This window comes from Mirounga angustirostris, unplaced genomic scaffold (assembly GCF_029215605.1).
Source record: "Mirounga angustirostris isolate CCGP_5_RB_7025 unplaced genomic scaffold, mMirAng1.0.hap1 SCAF_13, whole genome shotgun sequence".
Lineage (NCBI taxonomy): Eukaryota > Metazoa > Chordata > Mammalia > Carnivora > Phocidae > Mirounga > Mirounga angustirostris.
The window spans coordinates 89,214,575-89,241,787 of record NW_026991721.1 but is presented as its reverse complement, the minus strand read 5'-3'; the positions used below and the strand labels follow the sequence as shown (position 1 = coordinate 89,241,787).

Below are 27,213 nucleotides of genomic sequence, written 5' to 3'. Positions count from 1 at the left end.
CCTCACCCCAAGCTAAGACGGCTCCTGCTCGGCGGCCCTGCTCCCAGAAAAGCAGAGGCCCAAGAAGTGAGAGGCAGGGCACCAGGGATGCCTTCTACTGTCACCCACGTTGACCCACAGCCTCCCGCGGGGCTGCCGGTGTGCTAAAGTATGGCTTTCTGTTTGGCACGTTCGGGCAAAGCAAACGCCATACGAAGAGCGAGTGGAAGGGGGCAGTCTGACCCTACGCCTTCTGAACGTCGCTGCTGGCTGCTCCCCTCTCCGTAAAACCTGGGCGACACCATTGCCTCCTCCCGATGGGACACTCGGTTATGACGTGATAGGGTCAGCAGCAGGCACATGGCAAGGGCTCTATGAAGGTTTTTGTTTGAAGATGGGGCTGTGGAGGGGCGCCTGGGTGGTTCAGTCGGTTAAGCGTCTGCCTTCAGTTCAGGTCATGGTCCCAGGGTCCCGGGATCAAGCCCCGCATCGGGCTCCTTGCTCAGTGGGGAGCCTGCTTCTCCCTCTGCCTTTCCCCTTGCTCGTTCTCTCTCTCTCTGTCAAATAAATAAATAAAATCTTTAAAAAAAAAAAAAAAAAGATGGGGTTGTGGGAATTCATGGGGCTTTTGTCATTCAAGCCAGAAGATGGAAGCCAAGCGAGTTCCGAGCTCCGGCTATGTTGAAATCAAGGCAGCATCCAGGTGTGAGGACAACAGTCACCTGCTGGTCCCGGGAGCAGCAAAGCACCCAGGAGTCGGACCTCCGGCTGCCAGAAGGGCAGGGGAGGGCGCGCACGGCCACAGGACACCATTCCCCAAGGTCACTGGGGCGTTGGGGCAATGGCCGCGATCCCCCAAGCTGGGCTTGCTAGCAGAGCTGACTCCCTCCAGCCCCCGAGCCTCGGGGTCCCCGTGGAGGGTCTGGCAGGGGCCAGTGTGGCCATCTCAGCGGGAGGCACGGGCTGCACCTCGAGACTCACTTCTCTGCTAACTTCCCCCTCCCCCGCTGGTCTGACACCCCCCATCAGTAGTTCCTAGAACACATTGCGCAGCTCCCTTTACAGTTGCCAAGCAGCGAGATCTTGGGGGTCTGTGGATGGCCTGCTCCTTCTGACTGTGCCCCGTGCAGCGCCCCCATGGCCCACGGCGGGGGGCCCACGCTCGGGTCCCTCCATGCCCGGCCATCTGCCGTAGGCCCCGGGACGTCTCACAAAGGCAGCTCCGCAGCCTTTCTCTCTCCAGGTATGACAGACCACACTCTGGGGCACATGAAGAATATTAATTAAATGAAGGTTTATTTCAAAATTAGTCTTAGAGGGTAAGCTGTTTTCGAGGGCTGGAGCCAGGCTACATCGTGAGCGGTGAGAGCGCCTGCCTTCCCGCCTTCCCCCCGGCGGGGCCGAGAGGCGCCTCACCAGCCCTGCCCCTCGGTCATGCATCCAATGATCACTAGGACTAGAAGCCAACAGCAAAGGACCCCGCGCGCTTGCTCATGTTTAATCCAGGTTAAGCTATACACGTTTAAATACACGTCGGAGGTTACGTGGTGTCATGCAGTCCCTGGGATGGAATGCCTCTTGCTCTGTGACCTCCGTGGCAAGACTGGCCCTGAGGGCAAGGTTAGGTGGGGCAGAGCACTGCAAAGAAAAGGCGAGAGGAGAGAGGTCAAAGCACAGCGTGGGTCAGGACCTGCCAGCCCAGGGTGGCCCCGGCCGAGAGGCGGTCCTATCCCGAGCAGAGAGCCGCCCCCCAGGACCCAGGAATAACTGCGTCTTCCTTCCGGAAGAAGGATGAGATGATGGGAGGTGGCCCGTCTGGTGCGCTGATTAGGTCTCGGATGCTTGTGCCTGGGTTCAAACCCTGGATCCGGCCTGTGCTAATTCTACGACCTTGGGGAAATCGCTCCACCTCTCTGCGCTCGCTCCTCCGTGTGTACAATAGACGGTGCTTCTGCCTACCCCACAGGGTTGTTCAGAAGCAAATAGAAAGCGCTCAGTAAATGTTAACTAGTTTTATGAATTCACTGACATTTCCGTGGATCACGGTGGGAAAAGGGGTCCAGCCCTCAGGCTCCCAGACTTACCAAACCCATTTCCACAGACCTCCTTTGAGAAATTGGCTTTGAAAGCCTTTAAGAGGCAGAAGTTCTTCCCTATGTTTAGCCTGAAGTCCTCCTGCTGAAATTTAAGACTAATCTTTCTGATCCTTATGGAAACAATACCACCCAGAGGTTCTTAACCGAGATCCACAAGCCTACTGGAACTGTACCCAACGTCGTGTGTGCATGTGGGCCAAAGCTGAATGAAATCGAGAATCCAGATAACGGATGACCAGCAGTGGATATTGTTATGGCCTGAATGTCCGGGGCGCCCCATGTGCAGCTGTATTTGGAGATGGAGCCTCTAAGGAGGTAAGGTTAAATGAGTCATAGCATGGGGCTCTGCTCTGATAGAATTAGTGTCCTTATAAGAGGAGACACCAGAGAGCCCTAGCATTCTCTCCCTTCACATGCACACAGGAGAGGGAGGCCACGTGAGGACACAGCAAGAAGGTGGCTGTCTACAAGCCGAGAAGAGAGCCCTTGCTAGGAACTGGATTTGGTGGCATCTTGATCATGGACTTCTAGCCTCTGAAACTGTGAGAAAATACCTTTCTGTTGTTGAAGCCCCTCCCCTCCCCGCCCACCCCCCCCCCCCCCGGTATTTTGTTGTAGCAGCCTGAGCAGACTAATACAGATATTGACGTCACAAAAAGAAAGACAACCAGAGAATATGTGTCTCTTAATGGAAGTTTAGCACCACTGATCGTGTAATGTTTATCAAAAGATTTGAGAATGAGTCTGATCCAGCCTCTAGCTCTGCCAGCTAACAAGAAATACAAAAAATGGAAGAACAGGGGCGCCTGGGTGGCTCAGTCATTAAGCGTCTGCCTTCGGCTCAGGTCATGATCCCAGGGTCCTGGAATCGAGCCCCACATTGGGCTCCCTGCTCCGCGGGAAGCCTGCTTCTCCCTCTCCCACTCCCCCTGCTTGTGTTCCCTCTCTCACTGTGTCTCTCTCTGTCAAATAAATAAATAAAATCTTTAAAAAAAAATGGAAGAACATATTAAATTAAACCATGGGGACATAACCGACTGGCGGAAGCTGAAACAAGGAAATTCTATGGGGCAAACAACCTGGTTTCTCCAAGAAATAAATTTCAAGGAACGAGAGGAAAGGAAAGGGAACATATATATATATAAAGAGATTTAGGAGACATATTATCCAATTGCAGTGTATGGGTTTTCACTGGATCCTGATTCAAACAGACTGAGAAAATGTAACAGGGAAATGTGAGCACTGATTGGATAGTCAAAGATATTGAGACATTTTTTATTTTTCTAGTTGTGATAACGATATTGTGGTTAGGATTTTTTGTAAGGAGTCCTTATGTTTTAGAAATGTACACTGAAATACTTAAAGATTAAGAAAACTGATGGTTGGGATTTGCTTCAAAATAATATGGAGGGGAGAAGCTGGGTAGGGGTGTAAGTGAACAAAGATCAGCCATGAATCAATGATCACTGAAGCAGGATGAGTACATGAGAGTTCATTATTCCAGTCACTCGACGCATATATGTTAACAGTTTCCTTAATAAAAGATAAAACAAAAGTCAGGAAAGGATGTAGCTAGGCATGACTTCAAGCAGCTGAGACTAGTACACGTAGCCCGGGGCTCTGGTTTTTCCCCACGGAATAGCCTGAACTCTCCAGAACTTTCACAATCTGGTTCCACTGCTCTAATGTGGAGGCGCTCTGGTGACTCCAGGGTGAAGGAATCTCCTTCTCCCGCCTCCTGGCAACATGCAAGGACAAAACCCCATTCCTGTGAGGGCCTCATAATCGCCCACCGGCGGCCCCTGGCCCTGTGTGCCCTGCGCGGTCTGGGTGGAAGGACGCTCTGGGAAGGCTGCGGAGCAGAGCGGCCTCCCAGCCCTTCAGCGGCAGGCCTGGGGGAGGGGACCCCGGGAAGCCCCCGCTCCAGGGGCCCCAGGGACTGCTCTCACCTTTTAAAATGTAGTCCGTTAGCAAAGTGGGCACCTTCTCGTTATCCTCCTTCATGGCAAAGAGAACTAGGGAAGAAGAGAGAGAGAGAGATGAGCCGAGATGCCAGCAGGGCATAAAGCTCATTTCTAGGGAGACAACCCACCAACCCAAGAGTGAGAAATGATTCAACAAAACCAGACATTCACTGAGTATGGAGCAAACGTCTAGAAGCTTCTGTCAAGCATCAACATTCCACATGCTGATGGAGTAGAATACGTCCAAAAAGTCTGAGTGGCCTTTTGGTGACTTTATTTTCTTTTATATTTTACTTTTTTTTTTTTTTTGCTCATCTGTATCTCCACATTATTTCCTAAGTATCTATCTTTAATAAGCATGAAAAGAAATAAAGCAATTTAAAAAAGAATCAGCTTTCAGATGCAATCTAAATGTTAAGAATAACAGTCATCACATTAGCCTTCGGCTCAGGTCATGATCCTGGAGTCCCGGGATCGAGTCCTGCATCGGGCTCCCTGCTCAGCAGGGAGTCTGCTTCTCCCTCTGACCCTCCTCCCTCTCATGCTGCTCTCTGTCTCTCATTCTCTCTCTCTCTCGAATAAATAAATAAAATAAATAAATAAATAAATAATATTTTAAAAAAAAGAATGACAGTCATCACATTATTGAATCACCAATGAAACTCTTTAAGGACATTCTATTCATGTAAGCAGATATTGGAAATTTTTCTGTAATTATTATAATCATAAATTATTATTCGTATTTATCAATAACAAATGAACTTATTTTAACAAATAATTTATTTTCTATTTTATGCCCACTACAGTGCTAGAATTTGTGGAAATGCAGAAGAATTATGGACCCTCAAGGAGCTCATAGACTTCTCATTGAGACAGTTGATGATTTACACACATATAAGGCAAACAAGAGGGAAGTTACAAAAGCGTAAAGGCTTTTTTTATAGAAGTTTTGAAAATAGTTTTTTCTGTTAGTAAACAAGGTAGCGCTTTCTCATATTCATAATTCATATTGTGGAAGTCAGCTTTGTAGAAAATCTTTTAAGAATGTTGTTGGACTTTGTTTACAATATCATAAAATGAGGGGAGGAGAGAATGCACCGATAGTATTCTTCATCACAGATCCCTTAAATAAACCATGGTGTATCTATTCCATGTAGTCTTTTTTTTTTAAGATTTTATTTATTTATTTGACATAGAGAGTACAAGTAGGCAGAGAGGCAGGAAGAGGGAGAGGGAGAAGCAGGCTTCCCGTGCAGCAGGGAGCCCGATGCGGGACTCGATCCCAGGACCCTGGGATCATGACCTGAGCCGAAGGCAGCCGCTTAACCGACTTAGCCACCCAGGCACCCCTATCCCATGTAGTCTTATAGAGCTCTATGAAACACGAGAAACAGATCCATGGGTACAAGACATATTTATCGGTGAAGCAAGAAAGCTGCAGAACATTATGGATTAACTTCTAAATTAATAAATGCTAATATTCATAGAAAAAAATCTGGAAGAATGTGCATGAAAGTGTTAAGACTGGTTATCTCTGGGTGCAAAATCACAGGGGATATTCCTTTCTACATCCTATTTCTGCAGGGTCTGGCCTTCTTTTTTTTCTTTTAATATTTTATTTATTTATTTGACAGAGATATATGTGATATTGTATTGACAGAGAGATATTTATGATATTGTAAACAGCGAGAGAGGGAACACAAGCAGGGAGAGTGGGAGAGGGAGAAGCAGGCTTTCCGCCGAGCAGGGAGCCCGATGCGGGATTCGATCCCAGGACCCCGGGATCATGACCTGGGCCGCGAAGGCAGCGGCTTAACGACTGAGCAACCGAGGCGCCCTGGGTCTGGCCTTCTTCAATGAGTACGTTTTGCTTTTCTGCGAGCAGGGAAAGCAATAAAGTTCAGCCGACACCGGTCACCAGGAGGAGGCAGCCTCGACAATATGGGGATGGATCTCCATCCATTTCCATGGCCTTGCTCTCCATTGTTGACCCTGCCTTGCTTCAGGTCAGGATCACGAAACTTGACTCCAAAAATTGGGAGTGGGTGATGGACCCGGTGGTGGCATGAGTCAGTGGCCAGGTCCGGAGGAAAGAAAGAGCCTGAAACTGGGGCCCTCCAGGTGTTGGTTTCTTTTATTTCTTCTGTAGTTTTGGATGTGTATTCCTGTCAACCTAACAGGCTGGAAGTACTTTACAACTGAATATGGGCACACAAAATGCTGCACGAAGAAGACAGCTGTGGGCAGCGCCCGGGTGGCTCAGTGGGTTAAGTGTCTGCCTTCGGCTCAGGTCTTGATCCCAGCGTCCAGGGATCGAGCCTCACCTCCGGCTCCTCGCTCAGTGGGGAATCTGTTTCTGCCCTTCCCCCTGCTTGTGCTCTCTCTCTCTCAAATAAATAAATAAAATCTAAAAAAAAAGAAGAAGAAGACAGCTGTAAAAATGTAATCCTTGCATTCAGCCAATATGTGTCTAAGTTCACTGTCAAAATCCAAAATGTATAGGAGTTGTCCGGTCCCAAGAGCTGGTCCAGGACATCCTTGGTTCAGGAGTAAAGAGGAGACATTCACAGATCCATATGAGGACTGGCCAAAAAAAAAAAGAAAGCTTTTATAACCTGCAGCAGAATTCACATTCAGGGAAGATGGCAGTTTTTTCTTTTAAAAAGAATAAAATATTGGAATGTGGTGTACCCACATGATAGAAGAGAGAGCCATAAAAAGAATGTTAACCAAATGTTAACTGATATGACTAAAATCACGATACAAAATTTTATAGCCAGTATAATCCCAAGTATGTGGAGAAGACATAAAACATTATGGCTGAAAACACCAAAATAGTAACCGCAGTGGAGGGGACAATGAATTATTTATTTTTTTTGTTCACTGTTCTGTATTTCCAAACTATTCTAAATGATGGATACACTCCAATTAAAATGTTTTAAACGAACTTGAAACATGTAAATAAATCCACTGTTTCTTAATTAAAATGAAAGGATTTCGCACTGAATTCCTGAATGGGTGTCTGTAATAAATTTATAGCTCTTCCTTTAAAAAAAAATTGATCGAGTACTTTACATATATCAACCCTCGTAATCTGTCCAAATTATTTTCCAAATGCTTACTACTTGTGAAAACACAAACACCTATAAATGTCAGTTCGTTGCTGTCTGCTCCCTTGAAAAAAAATCTTCGTGCCTATGTATGCAAATAAAGGAGTTTAAAAGGAGTGAAGAGGAGAGATTCTCAAGGACGCGGTATCCATGGATGTAGGAAGGGTTTCTGTTTACCAGAACCTTCTGCTTTGGTTCCCCAGATTGATAACAGTGAAAATGTTTGGTCACCTTTATAGCACCAGGGTCGGGGGGAGAAGGGGGCACCAGGTGTCTGTCTTCCTCAGCTGAACAGAAGAAGCTCCTCTTGCCCTCCCCTGGGGTAGCAAATGGCCCTGCGCTAGCCCAGCCCGCTGCTCAAGCCATTCCCTCCGAGGTAGAGGCGGGGCGCCGATGGGCTGGACGGGCCCGGTGACTATGTCACTCGGCACAGGGCACGGTTGCCAGGGAGATGGACATTCTTGTGATTCACTGAGCCTGCCACCCCATCTTGGCCTCACATTTTTCCCTTCCTAAAAGAATCAGGCTAACACTGATGGCTAATACTATGCGCCCCCAGCCCTTTGGGGGTTGTTGTGCTTGATGTACGTAAAAAGATTTTGCCTACAAAGGGCTCTTTATCACACACTGGTTTCTCCCATCACTCAGGATGTTTATTAATATTTGACAATAGAGCCAAAGCAGAGGAGAGGGGGCAGTCATTTCCTGGAAGGAAAACCACCCTTTCCGGTCACCCACCCCTGCCACCCAAGAAACCTTGCTTCTCCTTAAAAACGCAGCCAGCCCCATGGACCAAGCCCCCTGCCGCGGGGCCATAGGTGGGACAAAGCAACCGCAAGTTGCTGCCAAGAGAACAGACAAGGGAGGGGGGGAGTGACGCAGGGACATGGAGCACATTCTGACCCATCTAATGCTGCCCCTCACGGGGAGGGAGGCACGGAGCGAGCGGCCCATCTCTCTGGGGATGAGAGGAACTCACTGTTTGTCAGCATCTGGAGATCCTCCACTGATGGGGGCAAGGCTTTCTTCTCATAAGGGATGACCGTGTTCAGATACTACGAGATAAACATACAAACATGCCAGGCAGGGCTGGAGACACAAGTCTGGTCCCTCCACAGGTGAGACGCGTTGACAACTTGCATGGGGACTGTGATCGTCTCTCCCCAACATGCTCCATCGAAACTGACACTCTCAGCAACCCCCATGACACTCTGCCCACCACTGCCTCGGGACCCTCTCCCCATCTCTGGCGAAAGTCTCATTTTATAAGTCTTTCCCATATCAGCCCTCCATACCATCGAATACATTCTTCTGACACTACAAGCTTTTGGATATTTAGGAATCCTGGTGAGCCTTTTCTCCTTCAGGAGAACATTTTCAAGGGAGATTATACTTTTGCATGCTTTGCTGTGCAATATGAAATCAAACGGTCTCTCTTTTGTCAAAAATGACAGGGGAGAGAACCTCAACCCCGCCCTTGGTCTCGGACGTTGGGTTTGCTCCCTCTGCTGGATATGAGGTGCTTCTACAACAAGATCATCTTGGCCTGGTGGGGCCCGAGAACAGGGTGCCAGAGAGATCCTGAAGGTTGGCGGGGAGCCTGGGGGACTGAGCTCCAGCCCAAATGCCAAAAGACTTATATTTTGGTCTTGGTTCTGCCCCTAGCGGTGTGGTCTTGAGAGAAGACCTAATCTCTCCAGATCTTAGTTCTCACCGCTGCAAAATGAGGGGACTGGATTAGATGTTCCCCAAATCCCTTCGCATGCTGCAGTGCCAGAATTCTCACCCTTAGGATTCAGCTACAAAGATGTCTGACATTCGTACACAATTACGTGCACTTACTCCAAACTTGTCCGTTTATGCACATGCCCTTTCTATCAGATTATGCACTTCGTGAGAGCAGAGACCAGGACTGACCCATCTTTGCACCTGAGGGCCCAGCAACAGCTCAAACAAAACAAAACAAAACAAAACAAAACAAAACAAAACCCAGTTCACCTTGTAAAAGACCTGCCTGTCCCTTCTTATGAGTGGAAGAAGATGTTAAGACCTCCCTCTGCCCGAGGGCTGGGATAACCCTAGTGAGTCACCACGCCCCGGTCTGCAGGGGAGGCCGGGCTGCAAGAGTCCAGGAGGAAAGCTGGGAGCCGGGGAACTGCTTGTACCTGTTTGTCCGTCCCTGAGGAGCCAAAGGTCTGGCGGATGCCGCTCTGCAGAATGTTGGAGATGCCTTCCATGCTGAAGCGCTGGGGAGAGAGGGGGAAGGAGATGCCTTCCATGCTTCCTGCTTCATAGTCATCACTCCCCCGGGACTTGGGTGTCCTCCCTAAGCTACCCAGACCCACCGGCCACCACCCTGCCCCAGATAAAACCTGGGCTAAAAAATAGGCCAAAATTTAAGCCTGAGTTTTGCAAGAACCAAAAGTAGAGTCTCAAAGACTCTTAGTAGGTCCCTCGGGGCAACGGGTCGCCCTGCACCCCCCTGGTTTCCTCATTTCAGCCTCCGTGTGGACAGAAAGAATAAAGCAGGACCCTACGCCTGGGGCAGGTGATGATGCAAGCATCTCACAGAGGAAAACAAAACGTCCGGCCACTGGGGAGGGCAGATGTAAAGCTGCTGTCCTCATCTGGGAAGGCTTTTCCAAAATGCACAAGCCGACGCCCAATTCGGGAGGTCTGGGACAGAGCCTCGGCCAAGGTATTTTGAACAATCTCCTTGGAGGATTCTCCTGAGCTTCCCTGATCAAGAACCACTGGTTTGAAGAATCCTGTTAGTCTACAGCAAGGCGTCAGAATTTTCAATCCTGAAACAACCGCGAGCCCCCTCCCCCGCCCCCGCCATCCGAAAGAGAGCAGTCAGGACAAGCAGCAGGGATGCTGACCCTGAGTCCCAGGGCACAGCGCCCCTCAGTCTTAGCCACCTTCACCCCTCTTTCTGAGGTCTTGCCTCAGGGAACACAGACCACATGCAAGTATTTTCCCATGTCCACGTCTGGTGTCCCCCAGCTAGACCGAGGTCCTCAAGGGGAGGCAAGGAGAAAGGGGTGCCTTCTCTCTCTTTACAGCCCTACTGTCTGCCAAGGGTCCTGCTCGCAGTCACTGCTCAATCCCGCTCTGCTCCTGGGGCTTGCGCAGGCTTGGTACCGGGGCCCCACACGGCCAGGCTTCGAGGCTGGATGCACCTCGTCTTCCCACGGGCGGTTCACCTACCTTGAGCGGCATCTGGGTTCCCTTCTCTATCCGGCTGCTCTGCAGGCTCAGACCTTTCTCTTTCCGCCTCTTCTTCATCAGTTCTCGCTGCTCCTTCTGCTTGTTCTGAACCTCGATAAGCACCGTGATGAAGGAGTTCTTCACTTCCTTCTCGAACTCCAGCTCGTCCCGGTGGGCCAGCTGTTGCACCAGCTCCTCCGAGAAGTCCCGGATGGCGCCCTCCACCTGGTCCAGCAGCTCGGTCAGCTCCGACCCAGACATGTGCCTCAGGCCTGCAGGGGGAGACCGTCCCGCAGGTGACCATCCCTGCAGCCCAGCCAGAGCCCACCGGGCCGCTGCCCCCGAGGGGACCCCTCCCGCCTCCTTACAGGACTGGCAGTTCAGGGGCACGCCAGGAAGGAAGGGACCCATGTACGACAGCCAAAGTGCACGCCACTCTCAGGACAACAAAAGAGGAAGAAGAAAGCGCCCCCACAGAAGCCCGTGGGCTCCGTTCACAAAAATGTGCACGGACGGGGACGCCTGGGTGGCTCAGTCAGTTAAGCGTCTGCGTTCGGCTTCAGGTCATGAACTCAGGGTCCTGGGATCGAGTCCCGCTCGGGCTCCTTGCTCCGCAGGGAGCCTGCTTCTCCCTCTGCCAGCTCTGCCTGCCACTCCCCCTGCTTGTGTTCTCTAACAAATAAATAAATAAAATCTTTAAAAAAAAAAATGTGCATAGACAAACATGTGACTTTTTGATCCCTTTTTCCTCTTCCTATTTTTCCTCTGTGTCTCTGATATTCCTGGTGCGAAATGGGTCAAGGATCGGGGGAGAAAACATTAAGAGGAGGTTTTGGGCATAGGTGCTGCAGACAGGAGAGAGGTGGCGTTTGTCCCAAGAGCTGATCAAGATCTAGCCGGCCAGCAAAATAAGCACAGCGATCTGAGCCCCCTTCACCCCGTGGTCCTGCGCGACAGTGCAGATATTCCGAAACACGGGAAACGTGCGGCAGACTGGGACCGCAGACTGAAAAGTGCGCCCTGGCTGGCTGGTACCGAGCCTGCTGTCAGAGAAAACGAAAGGGAAGCTGAGATAATGGGGTACAGAAAACTTTGTCTTAAATTCTTTTCCCTTCCAATTTCTTCATTTAAAATAGACTGGGGGGGAAGTGCATCTGGTGGGCTCAGTCTGTACAGCATGCCACTCTTGATCCCAAGGTTACGAGTTCAAGCCCCACGGTGGGCAGGGAGCCTCCTTAAAATAATAAAAATAATAGATTGGGGGGGGAGCATCTTTTCAAATTTGTCTCCTTCTAACATCTTTTGTTTCTGCCCCAGAATCCACTTTACTTCCCTGTTTCTGCCGTGGCCTGTGGATTTGCTGACTCGGTTCGACCTCCCCCTTTATTCTGCTTTTTAGAGCTGTCCCCCTCCTGCGTTTGCCATTTCACTGTGCACTTCAGCTGTTTTCCTGAGTCTTCCGCTGAGCGCGGCTATGTTTGGGGCCTTTGTGTGGCTGAGACCAGCCTGAATGCAGCTCCGCAGCCAAATCTGCCCCATCGTTGCGAGCACATTCCTTCTGCTTTTGCGCTGGCCCAGCCTCTGCTCTTTAGAACCACCGAGTTTCGTTTTCAGGACATGGTTCCTCAGAGCAGGCCTCGATTTTCACCCGTGTTTGGACCTTGACACCTGCCCGGCCGGCCTTCCCTCTGCGGTGTTTCTAAGGCTCTGCCAGCCCACAGGTGCATCTCCGCCCAAGGAGCGCGGCCCCTCCTGCAGGACGGGCCCCGTTACCCTTCCAGATGGATGGCTTTTATACTCAGTTCTGCCTTCGCTGCGTCATATCCTTTCATTTTACACCTCATCCACCCCTTTCTTTGCGTGATCATAATTGCTACGAACCTGTCAGAGAGCTAACACGACACACAGATTAAGAGTGTGGATTCTGGGGATGCCTGGGTGGCTCAGTCTGCTAAGCGTCTGCCTTCAGCTCAGGTCATGATCCCAGGGTCCTGGGATCGAGTCCCGCATCAGACTCCCTGCTCAGCAGGGAGCCTGCTTCTCCTTCTGCCTGCCACTCCCCCTGCTTATGCTCTCTCTCTCTCTCTCTGACAAACAAATAAATAGAATCTTTAAAAAAAAAAAAGAGTGTGGATTCTGGCGTTAACCTGTCTGGCTTTGCTCGTGGGCCCCACCCCTCACCACCTGGATGTGGTGTTGGGGCAGATACACATGAAAAATAGGAAGCTTGGCTCTCCCTGTTGAAAGTAAGGAAAGAGACTTTCTCTCTCCTTCCCCTGCCTGTTCTCTGCGAATGCCTTCCTCTGTCCTTTGCAGATGGATGCCAATCATTTGAACAGCAAAATAAGCCCCTTGTCAGTCTCAGGACTCAGCAATATTTCCTCAACCACCTGGGAGCCACAGGTTGGAAAAGTCATCATCAAGGAAGATGACAGGGCCCTAACTAGTCGCCCTTCTCCAGACTGTTAAACTGATTTAATGTAATGGGTTGTATCCACTTCGCCAGAGATGAGAGTAGGATTTCTTTCTGGTTTTGCAATCCCTTCAGCGAGTTGCCTGTGAAGGGCACTCTGTTCTGGCTTCACGCTTATCCAATAATAAAATTGTTGGCTTTTTCTTCTCCTTCTGTGGAGAGGTTTTCTGGGTGGGGAGGAGATTCTGTTTTTAATCATATGTCCCCAGCAGTGGGGACATCAAACAAGTCACTTAGCCTCTCAGCCTCCTCAATTACCCCAGTCCTAATGGAGTTGGGGTGGGGATGAAATGAGATGATGCACAGAAATTCTTACAACTGGGTCTGGCACATAGAGAGCTTTCCAAAAATATCAGCTATCATGATTATTACCTTTTTTATTGATTTTATGGTAGCATCATTTTGGAGAGTGGATTCCGATTTCCTCTGCTTATTCTGCTCCAGTCTTGTTCTTTGGTTAGTTTTACCATTTTGATTTTGCTTAATTGCCTTTCCCCCTCACCCCCAAAATTTGCTAAGTTCTCTCCTGACGCCCAGTAAGAAAGGGATTGCCAACTCCCTGGATTGGAGGTCCTACTAGGTACATGTGAAGCGTGTGCCCATGGCCTGGCCCACAGGCAGGAGGGCTCATCCTCGGCAAGCCCACCCACCAGGCCCCTCACCTTCGTAGGACCAGTTGTTGTTGAAGGTCTGGGTCAAGGCCTGCATCTCCCGCAGGAGGACGGAGTCTGCCTGGGAGGAGGTTTCTCCCTCATCCTCCTCTTCCAGGACCTCCTCTTCTTCCTCAGGGTCTGGGGAGTTCTGCATCATTTCTTCAATCTCTTCAATCACCTGAAGAAGGTACGCAAGAGAGTGCTAACTATTCTCTGCTGGAGGGACATCCCGGCTCGGATTTTGATCAGCTAAGGATGTCTCTAATTTGCTGCCTATAAAATTCTTAAAGCAATATTGTTATTTAATAAATGTTGAATAATAATAAAAATAGATCTGACCAAAGGCTTACACACACTCTTTCGTTAATGTAAAGCACTCTTGAATGTGAAATCTCTTCCAAGAACACCATTTAGATGAGTGCTTTATTGGAAATAAACTCCTCTTTCGGGAAACAAAGCAGAGCTGCCCGGAAGGAACATTTACCTCAATGTGCTGAGCACTTTATTTCTAAGTGGGAAAACACTTTAGCCACCCAACTTTAACACAAAACCCAGTCTGTTAATTGTTACAGTGCTTCCGCTGTTCTAGAACAACTCAAAATGGGGAGGCTTTTTTTGTTTTTTTACGTAGAGGAAATTTCTCCAGAATTCACCTGGATAGGAACTTGAGCTGGGCAGCTACAATTGCCAAACAGGAGGTTAACATAACAAAAGGATAGGTAGGGTCTGGAGAGCAGAGAAGAGCTAAGAAACCCAGCTGTAATCTCCACTCTTACTAGGGATCAGCCCCCAGAAGAGAGAGCTAAATCAGAGCATCGCCAGAGGAAGACGGGTGAGCTGCTACGTTCATTAACTGTTGACACGTAAAGAAAATGGAAGAAGCAAAGACAGTCTGAAAGCCGTCCATGGATGGGTCTGGTCACGACAGGGCACTCTGCATTTGTCTGTCCTCAATTCTGTGATGGATTCAGTCTCCAGGCCCCTGGGCTGTGTTCTGTCTGAGGCAGGCTTCTTCACGTTAGCTGGACCAAGGACAAGGGGACTCAGGGGGCCCACACCTTAAGAATAATTTCTATTTTATCCCCACACCTTCTCACCTCCATTCAGCAAATTTAGGGAATACTTAGGCTTTGCTTCCTGAAAGCCGTTTATAAAATACAAGCAAATGACAAACCCCCTTCAGAATCTTATGGCTGAGTTTCTCCTTCTCCCACAGAGAACTGATCGCTGACCTTGGATCACTGAATTGTATATCCCTTACAGTTCACAAGAAGAACTGTCAGCCCCTCTTCTCTTTTCATCTGGTGCTCTTCAATCTCTTGATCCTTACCTGTTTAATATCCCACCTTTTTGCCACAGACATGAAAGAGTTCCTTTGGCCGAAAAGCACTTTCTGGCCCCACAGGCTCCTGGTGGAGCTTTTTCGAAACTACTTTGTGAAAAACTTGTATGGTACCTGCTCAAAAAGTCGCCCAGAAATATTTGTCGACCGAAAAGTTGAAAAAAGAATCCAGAGACCCAAGATTATTCTCCGCTAAGTAATAAATGACTAAAGCCAAAATATAATTAATTCAATCAAATGTCAAGCACTACTTTTTTTTTTTTTAACAAAGACACAACTGTCCATTAAGACTCCTTTTGGAAGGCTCAACATTTTGGGTGTTCTATGAAATATGAGAAAATACCCACCATACAAAAGCCTCAACTGTCACTTCTATTTTTGCAAGAATAGGTATTTGAGACCCTCATTTCAGTGTCTTGACTCTTAATGAGATTACACTCAGAAGCTTAGCAAGAAGTGAAGCCCATCAACACCAGGCCTATCTCTGGCTATAATCAAACATGAGCCCCGCCCAACCCGATTGTCAGGAACTATGTTCCAGTTTACTGCAGGCGGGTAAACTGAGGCCTAGAGAGACATGAAATCCCTTATCAAAGACACTCCAAGTCATCGACCCAGGCAACCATGAGACCATATATTTGTCTTCTGCTTTAAACGGACAGACAAGTATGTACTTAGACTTTTTCTTGATCCAAAGAACAAAAAGTCCCAAGAACCAAGAGAAATATTCATACCTGATCTGCTGTGAGTAGAGGCTCCTCATTGATACCAGAATCATGTTCACTCTTCTCATTGAACTCTTCCTCTTCTTTCTCATGGATCTGAAGGGGGGTGGGGGGTGGAATTCTGATTGATCATCAGCAGAACTAGGGTTCTCTTTACTGTCTGGTCTCTAGAACAGACACGGACTGAGAGGCCCCTCCGGCCATCCACTGTGTAAGGAGGGAATCTGAAGAGATGCCCAGAGTTTCGTCCAATTCCAAACACACCCCTTCTGCACAGCATGCATCCCTGAGTCCAGCAAGGGATGTCTGACTCGAAGGAAGGAGCACTGTTCTTCAGCCCACAGACAGGTCATCCCTGCATGAACAAGGAACCTTCCCAAGGTGGGTGATACCGCAACCAATTCCAGCAGCGAAGGCTCTCTTATTTAGACAAGGACTTTCAATCTGGGGGTTAGTTTCCAGAGCTTACTGTATGAGGCATTTTAAGGGGTGGGTTGTTCCAGTCCAAAGAGTCAAGCTTTTAGAACTGGATGCAAGGCCACCCTGTGACTGGAATCTAGGCATGGTGTCACGGCCGCTGAAGGGTGTAGCGAATCTACACGAGACGTGCCACGGAACAACCTGATCACGTAAACTGAGGCACAGACAAAACAACAACAACAGCATTGAAACAGGTGCCCCATTCCTCCAAGATTCCATAGTGCCAAGTAAGATTCTGAAGGTTCCACAACCATTGAGATTCTAGATGTTGCAATCCAACAAGATATCCACAGCACATCTGGCTTTCCTGACCATATCCCAAACGGCCACAGTCTGGCATTTATGTTCAAATCCTGCACAAAATAAACCACTAAACCACCCAACAATCTGTCTGTGTCCGGAAGTCGAATTTGAAAGTCATATAGGGGCTGGGGAGGAATGCCCCCAGGAAGTCTCTCTGCAGTGACACCTCCCATCCAGGAATCAATTTTGACTTGCTCATCGATAGCTGGCATGCTGATCTGCCTCTTTCCCGGGGATTACACTTCTGCTGTTAGAAGAGAAGACACCCAGTTCCATCCCAAGCAATCATGTCAGAGATGGGCTATCCTCAGAAACTTCTCCCCTCTTCTTGGAGTGCCACCTTGGGCAGACACCCCTAACAAAACACATCACCTTCTATCTACGTTTGCATAAAACCAGGACTCTGTCATTAAAAAAATTAATCAAATGTATCTTAAATGCCATCTGCACTCCACCTGGATAGGGGTAGGGCAGGGAGGTAATGGGATCTGCTGAGGGGCTTGTGTGCCAGATGGTGACATCTATTTCTGCTGGTGAGCCCATATGCTCCTCTCTCTGCCAAGTCTACCACCTGTGGTAGCCGCCTGGCTTCCGCATTCCCAGAACTCTGCAGAACGAAGCTCCTGGATCCACAGTTTGTTCATGACTACACTCCTAGGGCAAACTTCCTCAGGGCCAGAAAGGCCTGTGCTGGAAGTGAGAGTTCCTTGCTTTCTGTTTGGATTCTTTTTTATAAGCAAGTGTTAGTCTATAACCGGAATTTTTTTTTTTTTTGACAGTAAGTGTATTCTAAAGATGGAAGGTTTATGTCTTCTGAGATATGGCCAATTTTCACTGACTGTTAATACTGCATCTTTGAGCTAAACCGTCCCCCCTCACGAGGTCTTCCCTCTGAGTTTCTGGTGGAAGGCAGGGAGGGAGCTTCTAGGGATAGACTCCTCTTGTTGTTTAAATGTTAGCGAACCTGAGCAGTGGCGTGGATGTCTCTTAGAGCTTTCTCTCCTCTCCCTGTCCCTGGCACAAAGCCTAGAGGTCTGATTTGTCAGGCTTGGGTGAAAAAAGACCTGAGAATCACCTATAATCACTGACAAGTTGCCCTGAGTTCCTAGGATGGTGGGAGCTGCACCTACCCACATTTTCTCAGACCTCAGAAGTCTGCCACTAAAAACTAAAATAAAAGGAGAAGCAAACACAAGGTACTTAAAGAAAGCCCCGGCTCCTTCCCTCTCCCCGTGTGGATTATTCCCAGCCTGCTTCACCACACGCACCCTGTCCCTGACCTTTTCTCCACCCTCTCTAACTTTCGGTCTCTGGTCTCCAGGTCTTGGGTCTGAGGCTCTCATCCTTCTGCACCCCCTCTAGTGCTCCTCCCACATTTCCTCCGGTCCTAGCAGACTCTGTTCCACCCCAACCGCTTCTGTCACTTCTCAATGAGCCCTCTTGCCTTACAAATGCCACTTACAGAATCCCTACCTGCCCTTCGTTACCAGGACAATATCTAGTGCAGAGAGTGTAAAGCTGGATGGGGACTAACAGGGGGAAAAAAGAAGGAATTTTGAAAAATGATGGCAGTTGTGTATATGGATAGGATTATATGATTTACACACACACACACTTATGCAGGTGGACAAGTATATGGATCCTCCTATTCTTAACATATGCCAGAGACCTAGAAATCACCATAGGGAGTTTCTTTAGCCTCTCGTGTGACAATGGGAAGGCTAGAGCCACAAACAACCTTCAGGCCAGGTCATTCGGGGCTGAATTTCTGTGTAAACTGAAACTCAAGTTGGTTCCACACCGTAGAAGTGAACTATGACTCTTCCAAGAAAACTCATCCTTCCAAGTGACTTCTTTCCCGAACGGAGGAAAGAAGACCAAGAGCCAGAACAGGTCTGGCCATCCTCCTCGGCAAGCTGTTTCTGCCTTCTGCTTTCCCTAAAGGGTGTGCCTTTAAGGCTGTGATGTGGTCGCTTAAAGTTTGGCAATAAGTGAGGGAACCTTCCCTGGGGCCTACCATGCTGCTAAATCTTGCGGAACTGCAGTCTGAGTGAGGACTAAAATGACACTGAGTCTTTGTGTTCGAAAGTGACTATTAACCAGCATCTCTTGTCAGAGCAATCCAGATGATTCTATTCACGAGAAAGGGAGTCTCTACCCCATTGTATTTCCCTCCCCTTATCACAATTGTTCCACATAGGTGGTTGCCTTCCTGACCAAAATTAAGAGAACGAAGATCCATTTTCACCTTCAGTCAACAAGTTAAAAAAAAAAAAAATCCACGACATGCACCCAGCCCGAGGAAAGAACAACAATATCCCTCCATGCTTGTGAACAACCAGGAAACATCTGTGTGGGGTTAAGTCAGCGCCTCTGAATCCCCACAGGGAGACGCACCAGAGCACAGCAAACAGCATGTAGACAACAGACGTTTCGTGAAAGACTTAATGAACAAATGAAAGAGGGAGGAATGGTTGCACGATCCCCTCCTACAGTCAGCCCACCTCCACAGACAACTTAGCTGCTCAGTGACCTGGAAAACAGAAGCGTTGAACTCACTGTCCTGGACTTTTTTTCCTCTTGTCCAAGACAACCACCATCTGCTATTAATTACAGTTGCAGGGATAAAAGAGACTATCTTTTATATAGGTCAGGAACAGAATATTGATTAATTGAAAAACCCAATAAATGTGGAGAGTTGTAAATAATAATACTACATAGCTTGAGCATATTATTTTGACCTAAAAATAAAAGAATATACTGATTTTTCCCCCAAGCTCCTAATGTAAGGTCAATGCCTTTTTCTCCATGATGGGCCTTTGAATAGAGGTTCCACACTGTCTTCTACCATCCACATCAGAACACCCTTTTTTAAATGGGCCCCGTTTCTATCTTTTTAAAAAGATTTTATTTATCTGAGAGACAGCAAGAGCAAGAAAGAGAGAGGGGGAGAGCACACAGGGAGAGGGAGAAGCCTGGAGCTGGATGCGGGACTCGATCCCAGGACCCTGGGATCATGACCTGAACCGGAGGCAGACTCTTAACCAACTGAGCCACCCAGGTGCCCTCCATTTTTTTAACAGCAGAAGGAAAATACATAGGTGATTGAGCACACATTTATCTCCTCTTCCTTCTGAAACCCTACTAAAGTGAGAGCAAAAGGACCGAAAGAGAATATCCTGCAAGGACAAAACAAACCCGAGGAAAGACAACAGCGAACAAGATGCTAGAAAGCAGATGCTGAGCCAGCAGGCTAGAGGGTTAAGCCCTATGGGAGAAACCTTCCCAAAGTATGTGTTTTCACCCCCAAAATGCTGAAAGACTCTAGAATTGGAGACTTCGGGGGCACTGGGAGGTGGGGCTGCAAAAGGAAGGATCTGCCAGGATTCTTCATAGGAGCAGTGAGACCCCAAGTCTCTTCTCCTCTCCCATGAAGAAAGACAACTACTACCCTCTCACCATGAAAAGAGGTGGAGGTTTCACTTTGGAAAGGTTGAGCGAAGGAGGACTTGGACCTAAGAGACACCAGCCCACCTGAAAGCAGGGGTGAGGGATCTTGCTGAAAACAGAGGGATTAAGTGAAAGTCTACCCACTCACCAGAGACCCTCAGCCTCCTGCCCTGCTTAGGCTCCAAGGATGCTGGCAGTCAAGCTTATCCTCCTCAAGCAAAACACTGGAGGACTCCACTTAGTGGTCAATACATTTCTGTTTCACTGTGCAAATAAAAGACGTACAGATACATGCCAATATTTGGGGTCTCCTAACAAAATGACCAGGTCCTTACTGATCATTACAGTGGGGGGCAGTAGGAGACAAGCCCTGTCCCCACAGAAAGATCTCTGTGAGTCTAGCCTCACTTTTAAATATGCCCAAGGATTGTCAAACATTTGCAGACAATCCCCGACATGAAAAATAGGGACTAAAACAAATACATAGGAAAGGTAAATCAAAAGCTATACAGAAGGCAGGAGAGACTCCTTCCTATCATTACTGCACTCAGAGGGATACCAAGAAAACATTGCTTCCTTGAAACATGGCCTGTTTAGTAGAATTAATTTTAAAAAACAACAAGAAAGAGCTCTTAGAAATCAAAATTATGGTAGCAAAATTTATATTTTCAGTAGAAGAGTTGAAGATAAGGCTGGGAAAATCACCTAGAGAGTAAAAGAAAATAAGTGGATAGAGAATGGGAGGGGAGAAAAAGCAAAAGGTCAGTTTAAGTCCAACACTTGAATAAAGGAATTCCAAAAAGCAAGAACAGAAGAGATGGCCTCTTTCAGCCACAAAAGAGTAGCTAGTACTGGACTTTCCCTGCCACATACAACTATAAATCTAAGAGCTGATTGTTTTGAGGCACTGGGCACAGACAGTGCAAGGCTGTGATCATTGAAAGAAGGGAAAACATGAAATAAATGAAAGCTGAGAATCTGTCACCTGTGAACTAACACTATAAGGAATATTATAGAAAGTTTTTTGGCCTGAAAAAAAATGCTTAAAAATCAGATTTACAGGAAGAAATAAATAACACCAGAAATGGTAAATATAAAAAAATTATGTTTTTTCCTTCTCCTAATTTCTTTAAAAGACAACTAACTGTCTAGAGCAAAAATAATAATTTGTGTTGTGGGGTACGAATGTGGATTGATGTAAATTATATGACAACAATAGCACAAAGGATGACAGGAATACACTTACACTGTTGAAAGTGTTTTACGTTTTATGTGAAGTAGCATAATATGAATCCTAAATAGCCTATGATAACTTAATAATGCAGAGTGTAATCCTTAGAGCAGTCAGTAAAAAACGAGAAGAAAACAAGCAAAAAACAAGCACACAAAGAGGTATAGCTAAAATCCAATGGAAGAGGGAGTGCCTGGGTGGTTCAGTCTGTTAAGTGTCTGCCATGGACTCAAGTCATGATCCCAGGGTCACGGGATCGAGCCCCACATTGGGCTCCCTGCTCTGTGGGGAATCTGCTTCTCCCTCTCCCTCTGCCCTGCCACTCCCCCTGCTTGTGCTTGCTCTCTCTCTCTGTCAAATAAATAAACAAAATCTTTAAAAAATAAAAATAATAAAATCCAATGGAAGAAAGAAAATGGAATACCAAGAAAATTTGATTAACACAAAAGAAGGCAAGGAAGTTGGGACAGAGGAACAACAACAACAAAAAACCCAGATAGGACAAATAGAAATGCAAGATCATACCCCTAAACACAAATTATTAAAGTTACTTTAAATGCTAATGAACTGAATACTATGCAGATGAACTAAACTCAATAAACAAAAAGCATAGATCATCATTGTCAGATTTAACATAAAAGATTTAACTGTATGCAATCTATAAAAGACACACATTAAACATAAAGACAGGCGTGCCTGGGTGGCTCAGTCATTAATCATCTGCCTTCGCTCAGGTCATGATCCCAGGGTCCTGGGATTGAGCCCCGCACTGGGCTCCCTGCTCAGCGGGAAGCCTGCTTCTCCCTCTCCCACTCCCCCTGCTTGTGTTCCCTCTCTCGCTGTGTCTCTCTCTGTCAAATAAATAATTTTTTAAAATCTTAGAAAAAATAAACAAAGACACAGGTGAAAAGTAAAAGGATTGATAGAAACATGATACAATCTAGTAATTACACTACCGGGTATTTACCCAAAGAAAATGAAAACATTAATTCAAAAAAAAATATGCACCCCTACATTTATTGCAGCATTATTTACAATAGCCAAGATATGAAAGTAGCCCAAGTGTCCATTGATAGATGAATGGATAAAGAAGATGTGACATATATATATATCTATATATAATGGAATATTATTCAACCATAAAAAAGAATGAGATTTTGCCATTTGTGACACCATGAATGGACCCAGAGGGTATTATGCTAAGTGAAATAAACCAGACAGAGAAAGGCAAATACCATGATTTCACGTATATGTGTAATCTAAAAGACAAAACAAACAAAAATAGAAATACTTATAAATACAGAGAGCAAACTAGTGATTGCCAGAGGGAAGGGTGGTGGGGAGAGGCATGGGCAAAATAACTGAAGAGGGTTAAGAGGTACAAACTTCCAGTTATAAAATAAATAAATCAAGGGGCGCCTGGCTGGTTCAGTTGGTACAGCATGTGACTCTTGATCTCAGGGTCATGAGTTCAAGCCCCATGTTGGGTGTAGAGCTTACTTAAAATTAATCAATCAATCAATCATGGAGATTTAAAGTATAGCAAAGGGAATATAGTCGATAATATTGTAATAATATTGTTTGACGACAGATGGTAACTACACTTATCATGGTTAAGCATTGCATAATGTATAGAATTGTCAACTCACTATGTTGTGCACCTGAAAAGGGAATTAATTTAACATTGTGCATCAACTATACTTCAATAATAAAACTTAAAAAAAAAATAAATTGTAATGGATAAACAGACAAAAAAATCAGTTAAGAGCTAGAAGAATGCAACAATACTATAAACCAACTTAATCTAGTTGACCTTTACAGAACATTACAACCAATAATTACAGATTATACATGCTTTTCAATGGCACATAATGCATTCCTAAGATACAACATATGCTGGGCTATATATCAATCCCAATATATTTTAAAAGATTGAATTTGTTCAGATTATGTTCTCTGATAAGATTAAATCAGAAATCAATACAAATGATAACTATAAAATCCCCAAACATTTTGAAATTAAGTAACATACACCTAAATAACCCATAGGTCAAAGAAGAAATTACAAGAGAAATTAGAAAATATTTCAAACTGAGGTTAGTAAAAGCATACCATCTTAAAATTGTGGGATTCAGGTAAAGCAATGCTTAAAGGAAATTTTATTATTTTAAGGTGCTTAATGTTGTTGCTGGTCTGAATGTTTGTGTCCTCCCAAAATTCATTTGTTGATATCTTAATGCCCAACGTGATGGTATTAAGAGGTGGGGCCTCAGGGATTTGCTTAGGTCATAAAGGTAGAGCCCTCATGAATGGGATTGGTACTTTATAAAAGAGGCTCCACAGAGCTCCTGAGATTCCTTGTACCATGTAAGAACACAGCCAGAAATTGGCAGTCTGCAAGCCAGAAGAGCACCTTTTCCAGAACCTAATCATGCTGGCACCCTGATCTTGGATGTCCAGGCTTCTTAACTGTGAGAAATAAATTTCTGTTGTTTATAAGGCACCCTGTCTATAGTATTTTGTTATAGCAGCCTGGGTGGACTAAGACAATTATTTTTAAAGTTTAAAATCTGATCTAAGCTCCCACCTTAAAAGGCTTAGTAAGACCTAGTAAGTATAAGGAAGGAAATAATAAAGTTAAGGAAAGAAATCAACAGATTAGAAAATGAACAAACAGAGGAAAAAAAGAAATCAAGAGTGGTTCTCTGGAGAGATTAATAAAAGTGATAACCCCCCCCACAAAAAAAGTGATAAACCCATAACTAGACTGAAGAGAGAAGAGGGGAAGTAGAGGGAGAGAAGGAGAAGAAAACACAAATTAGCAGATCAGAAATAAAAAGGAGAATATCACTATAGTAAGATCTGTAGATCTTACTAACATTAAAATAATAAGAGCATATCATAAACAACTTTGTGGTCAATACTTCAATTACTTAGATTAAATGAAAAAATTCCCTGAAAAACACTATTTACCAAAATCAACTGAAGGAAGAAACAGAAAATCTGAACACCCCTATATTTATTTAAGAAATTGAATGCGTCATCAAAAACCTTCCACAGAGAAAACCCCTGGTCCAGATGGTTTCGCTGGTGTAGTCTATCAAACATGTAAGGGAGAAATAATATGAATCTAAGACAAACTCTTTCAGAAACTAGAGAAAGAAAAATTCCCAATTCATGTTGTGACATTACAAGAAAATTACAGAAAAAGATTCCTTGTGAACAGAGACACAAAAATCTTTAATAAAATATTAGCAAATCAAATCCCACATTATATAAAATGGATACTATATCATGACTAAGTGGGGTTTATCTTAAGAATGAAAGGTTGGTTTAATATTTGAAAATCAATTCGTGTAATTCACCACATTAACATATAAATTGATCTATGGATTTAACACATCACAAGTTGAATTTCCAGCAACTTAGAGGAATTAATTAGCTGATTCCAAAATTTATATGGAAATGCAAAGGACCAAAAATAGCCAAAACAACTTCAAAAAAAAAAGAACAAAGTTGAAAGACATATACAGTTGACCCTCGAACAGTGACCCTTGGGGTGCGGATGCCCGGCACTGTCAAAAATCCACATATAACTTCTGACTCCACCAAAACTTAACTACTGGTTAAGTTGACAGAAACCTTACTGATAGTACAGACTGCTGATTAACACATATTTGGTATTTTATATGTATTATATACTGTATTCTTACAATAAAGTAAGCTTGAGAGAAAAAAATGTTATGAAGAAAATCATAAGGAAGAGAAAACACATTTATAGTACAGCACTGTTTTTCCCCCAAAATATCCACATGTAAGTGGGCTCACACAGTTTAAACCCGTGTTGTTCAAGGGTCAGCAGCTGTACTACTTTATGTCAAGACTTATCACAAAGCTATAGTAATGAAGACAGCATGGTATTGGCATAGAGATAGACATACATCAATGAAACAGAATAAAGAATTCAGAAATAGATCCACACATATATGGTCAATTGATTTTCGACAAAGGTGCCAAGACAGTTTAATAGGGAAAGAACAGTATTTCCAATTAGTAGTACCAGAACAATTGGATAGACACACACACACACACACACACACACAAATGAACTTTGACCCTTACCTTACACCATATACAGAAACTAACTTGAAATGAATCATAAGCCACAGACGAGCTAAAACTATACAACTTCTAGAAGACTTATAAAAAAAATGAATGACTACTTAAATACTGCACACAAAGCACAAACTATAAAAAGAAAAAAGCAACAAATTGGGCTTCATCACATTTAAAAAACACTTGACCTTCAAAATAGGTTAAAAAAGTTAAAAGGCAATCCATAGACAAAAAGATGTGCATAAAACATATATCAGACAGGGGCGCCTGGGTGGCTCAGTCGTTAAGCGTCTGCCTTCGGCTCAGGTCATGATCCCAGGGTCCTGGAATCGAGCCCCGCATCGGGCTCCCTGCTCCGCGGGAAGCCTGCTTCTCCCTCTCCCACTCCCCCTGCTGTGTTCCCTCTCTTGCTGTGTCTCTCTCTGTCAAATAAATAAATAAAATCTTTAAAAAAAAAAAAAACATATATCAGACAAAGGACTATACCTAGAATGTATGTGTTAATTAAACAAGGAAGCCATTAGACTGAGGTGATTTTAATGCCTTAATAGCCTACCAAGCAAACCAAAACCTAAGCCTCTAATGCCTCAAGGGTAAGAATTCAAATCAAAGAACAACCATTCACAAACAGCCAACTAGGCTTTCCCAAATAATACAACTATTTAAGCTATAGCCAATCAAATAATTTTCTTCCTTTGCTTCCACCTTTTCTATATAAAAGTTGTTCCTCTAGTTCCCGTTGGTGGAGCACTCCTAAGCACTTTGGGTTTGGGGCTGTCCAATTTGATCTTACTTAAATAAACTCTTAAAATTTTAGTATGCCTATTTTATCTTTTAATATAAGGAACAATAGCAACTTAACAAGAATACACAGTGGGCAAAGGATTCACTGAAGAAGATACACAGATTATAACTAAGCACATGAAAAGATGTTCAATATCATGTTACTAAGGAAGTGCAAATTTAACCAAAATAAGGTACTCTATATACTTACTCCAATGTCTAAAATGTTAAAGGCTGTCCAAAACAGGTGTTGGTGAGGATGTGGACTAACTGGAGTTCTCAAATTGGAAAACAGTTTGGCAGATTCTTAAAAATGTCATACATTTACCATAAGACCCCAACATTCCACTCATAGGTTTTTTTTACCCAAGAGAAATGGAGACATAGGTCTACAAACAGACTTAGGCAAGAATATCCATAATAGCTTTATTTACAATATTCACAAACAACCCAAATATTCATCAACAGGTGAATGAATAAGCCAATTATGGTATATCTCTATAATGGAACACCCCTCAGCAATAAAAAGGAGTGAACTGTTGATATAAGCAAAATATGGATGAATATCTAAATAATTATACTGAATTTTTAAAAGCCAGACCAAAAAAAAAAAGAGTACCTGCTGCATGATTCCATTTATACAAAATTCTAGAAAACGCAAACTAACCTATAGTGACAGAAATGAGTTGCCTGGAGATTCGGGGGTGAAAGGGAGCGGTTAATGGATATGCTTGGTATCTTGATTGTGGTGATAGTTTCACGGATGTATACATATGTCAAAACTTATCAAATTGAAAACTTTAAAATGTGCCATTTATTGTATGCCAATTATCCTTCAGTAAAGCCATGAGAAAAAAAAGAAAACTACACAATGAAATAAAAGAAAACAATAATACACCACGACCAAGTTGGGTTTATCTCAATAATGCAAGGTTGACTTAATATTTGAGAATCAATTCATGTCATTTATCCCATTAACATCATAAAGGAGAGAACTCCATACATAATCATCTCAATAGAGGCAGAAAACAGAAATAATTCATCTTCAGAGAAATAGCACAAGAAAACATGCCACAATTTAGTCATGAGCTTCCAGGCTGAAAGGGCCCATGAAGTATAATGCAGAATGAATGGAGGGGGGGGGAATCTCACTATAAGGCACATCAATGGAAAATTTCAAATGAGAAAGAAAAAAGAAGATCCTAAACACTTTCAGAAAGAACCAAAAGTGAGTCACATATAAAAGGAGAATCAGAATGGATTTGAGGGCTTCTCAACAGCAAGGGAAAGCTGGAAGA

At 45.0% G+C, this 27,213-nt stretch overlaps 1 protein-coding gene across 2 annotated transcripts in view; it reads right to left on the bottom strand.

Moving 5' to 3' along the window:
- Positions 1-1,258: 1,258 nt before the first annotated feature.
- The window catches only part of FEZ1 (fasciculation and elongation protein zeta 1), a 44,274-nt gene continuing 18,319 nt past the window's right edge, over positions 1,259-27,213 (bottom strand). Inside the window, exons 4-10 of one of the 2 annotated variants that reach the window (XM_045894757.3) lie at positions 15,562-15,648; positions 13,495-13,663; positions 10,360-10,631; positions 9,315-9,395; positions 8,129-8,204; positions 4,025-4,090; positions 1,259-1,617 (exon numbers count right to left, since the gene is read on the bottom strand). In XM_045894757.3, coding sequence (XP_045750713.1) covers positions 1,601-1,617; positions 4,025-4,090; positions 8,129-8,204; positions 9,315-9,395; positions 10,360-10,631; positions 13,495-13,663; positions 15,562-15,648 — 768 coding nt within the window. In that variant the 3' untranslated portion in view covers positions 1,259-1,600. Of the gene's footprint in view, positions 1,618-3,206; positions 3,609-4,024; positions 4,091-8,128; positions 8,205-9,314; positions 9,396-10,359; positions 10,632-13,494; positions 13,664-15,561; positions 15,649-27,213 lie in introns of those variants that run through there. The other variant, XM_045894758.3, reaches the window with a different exon arrangement.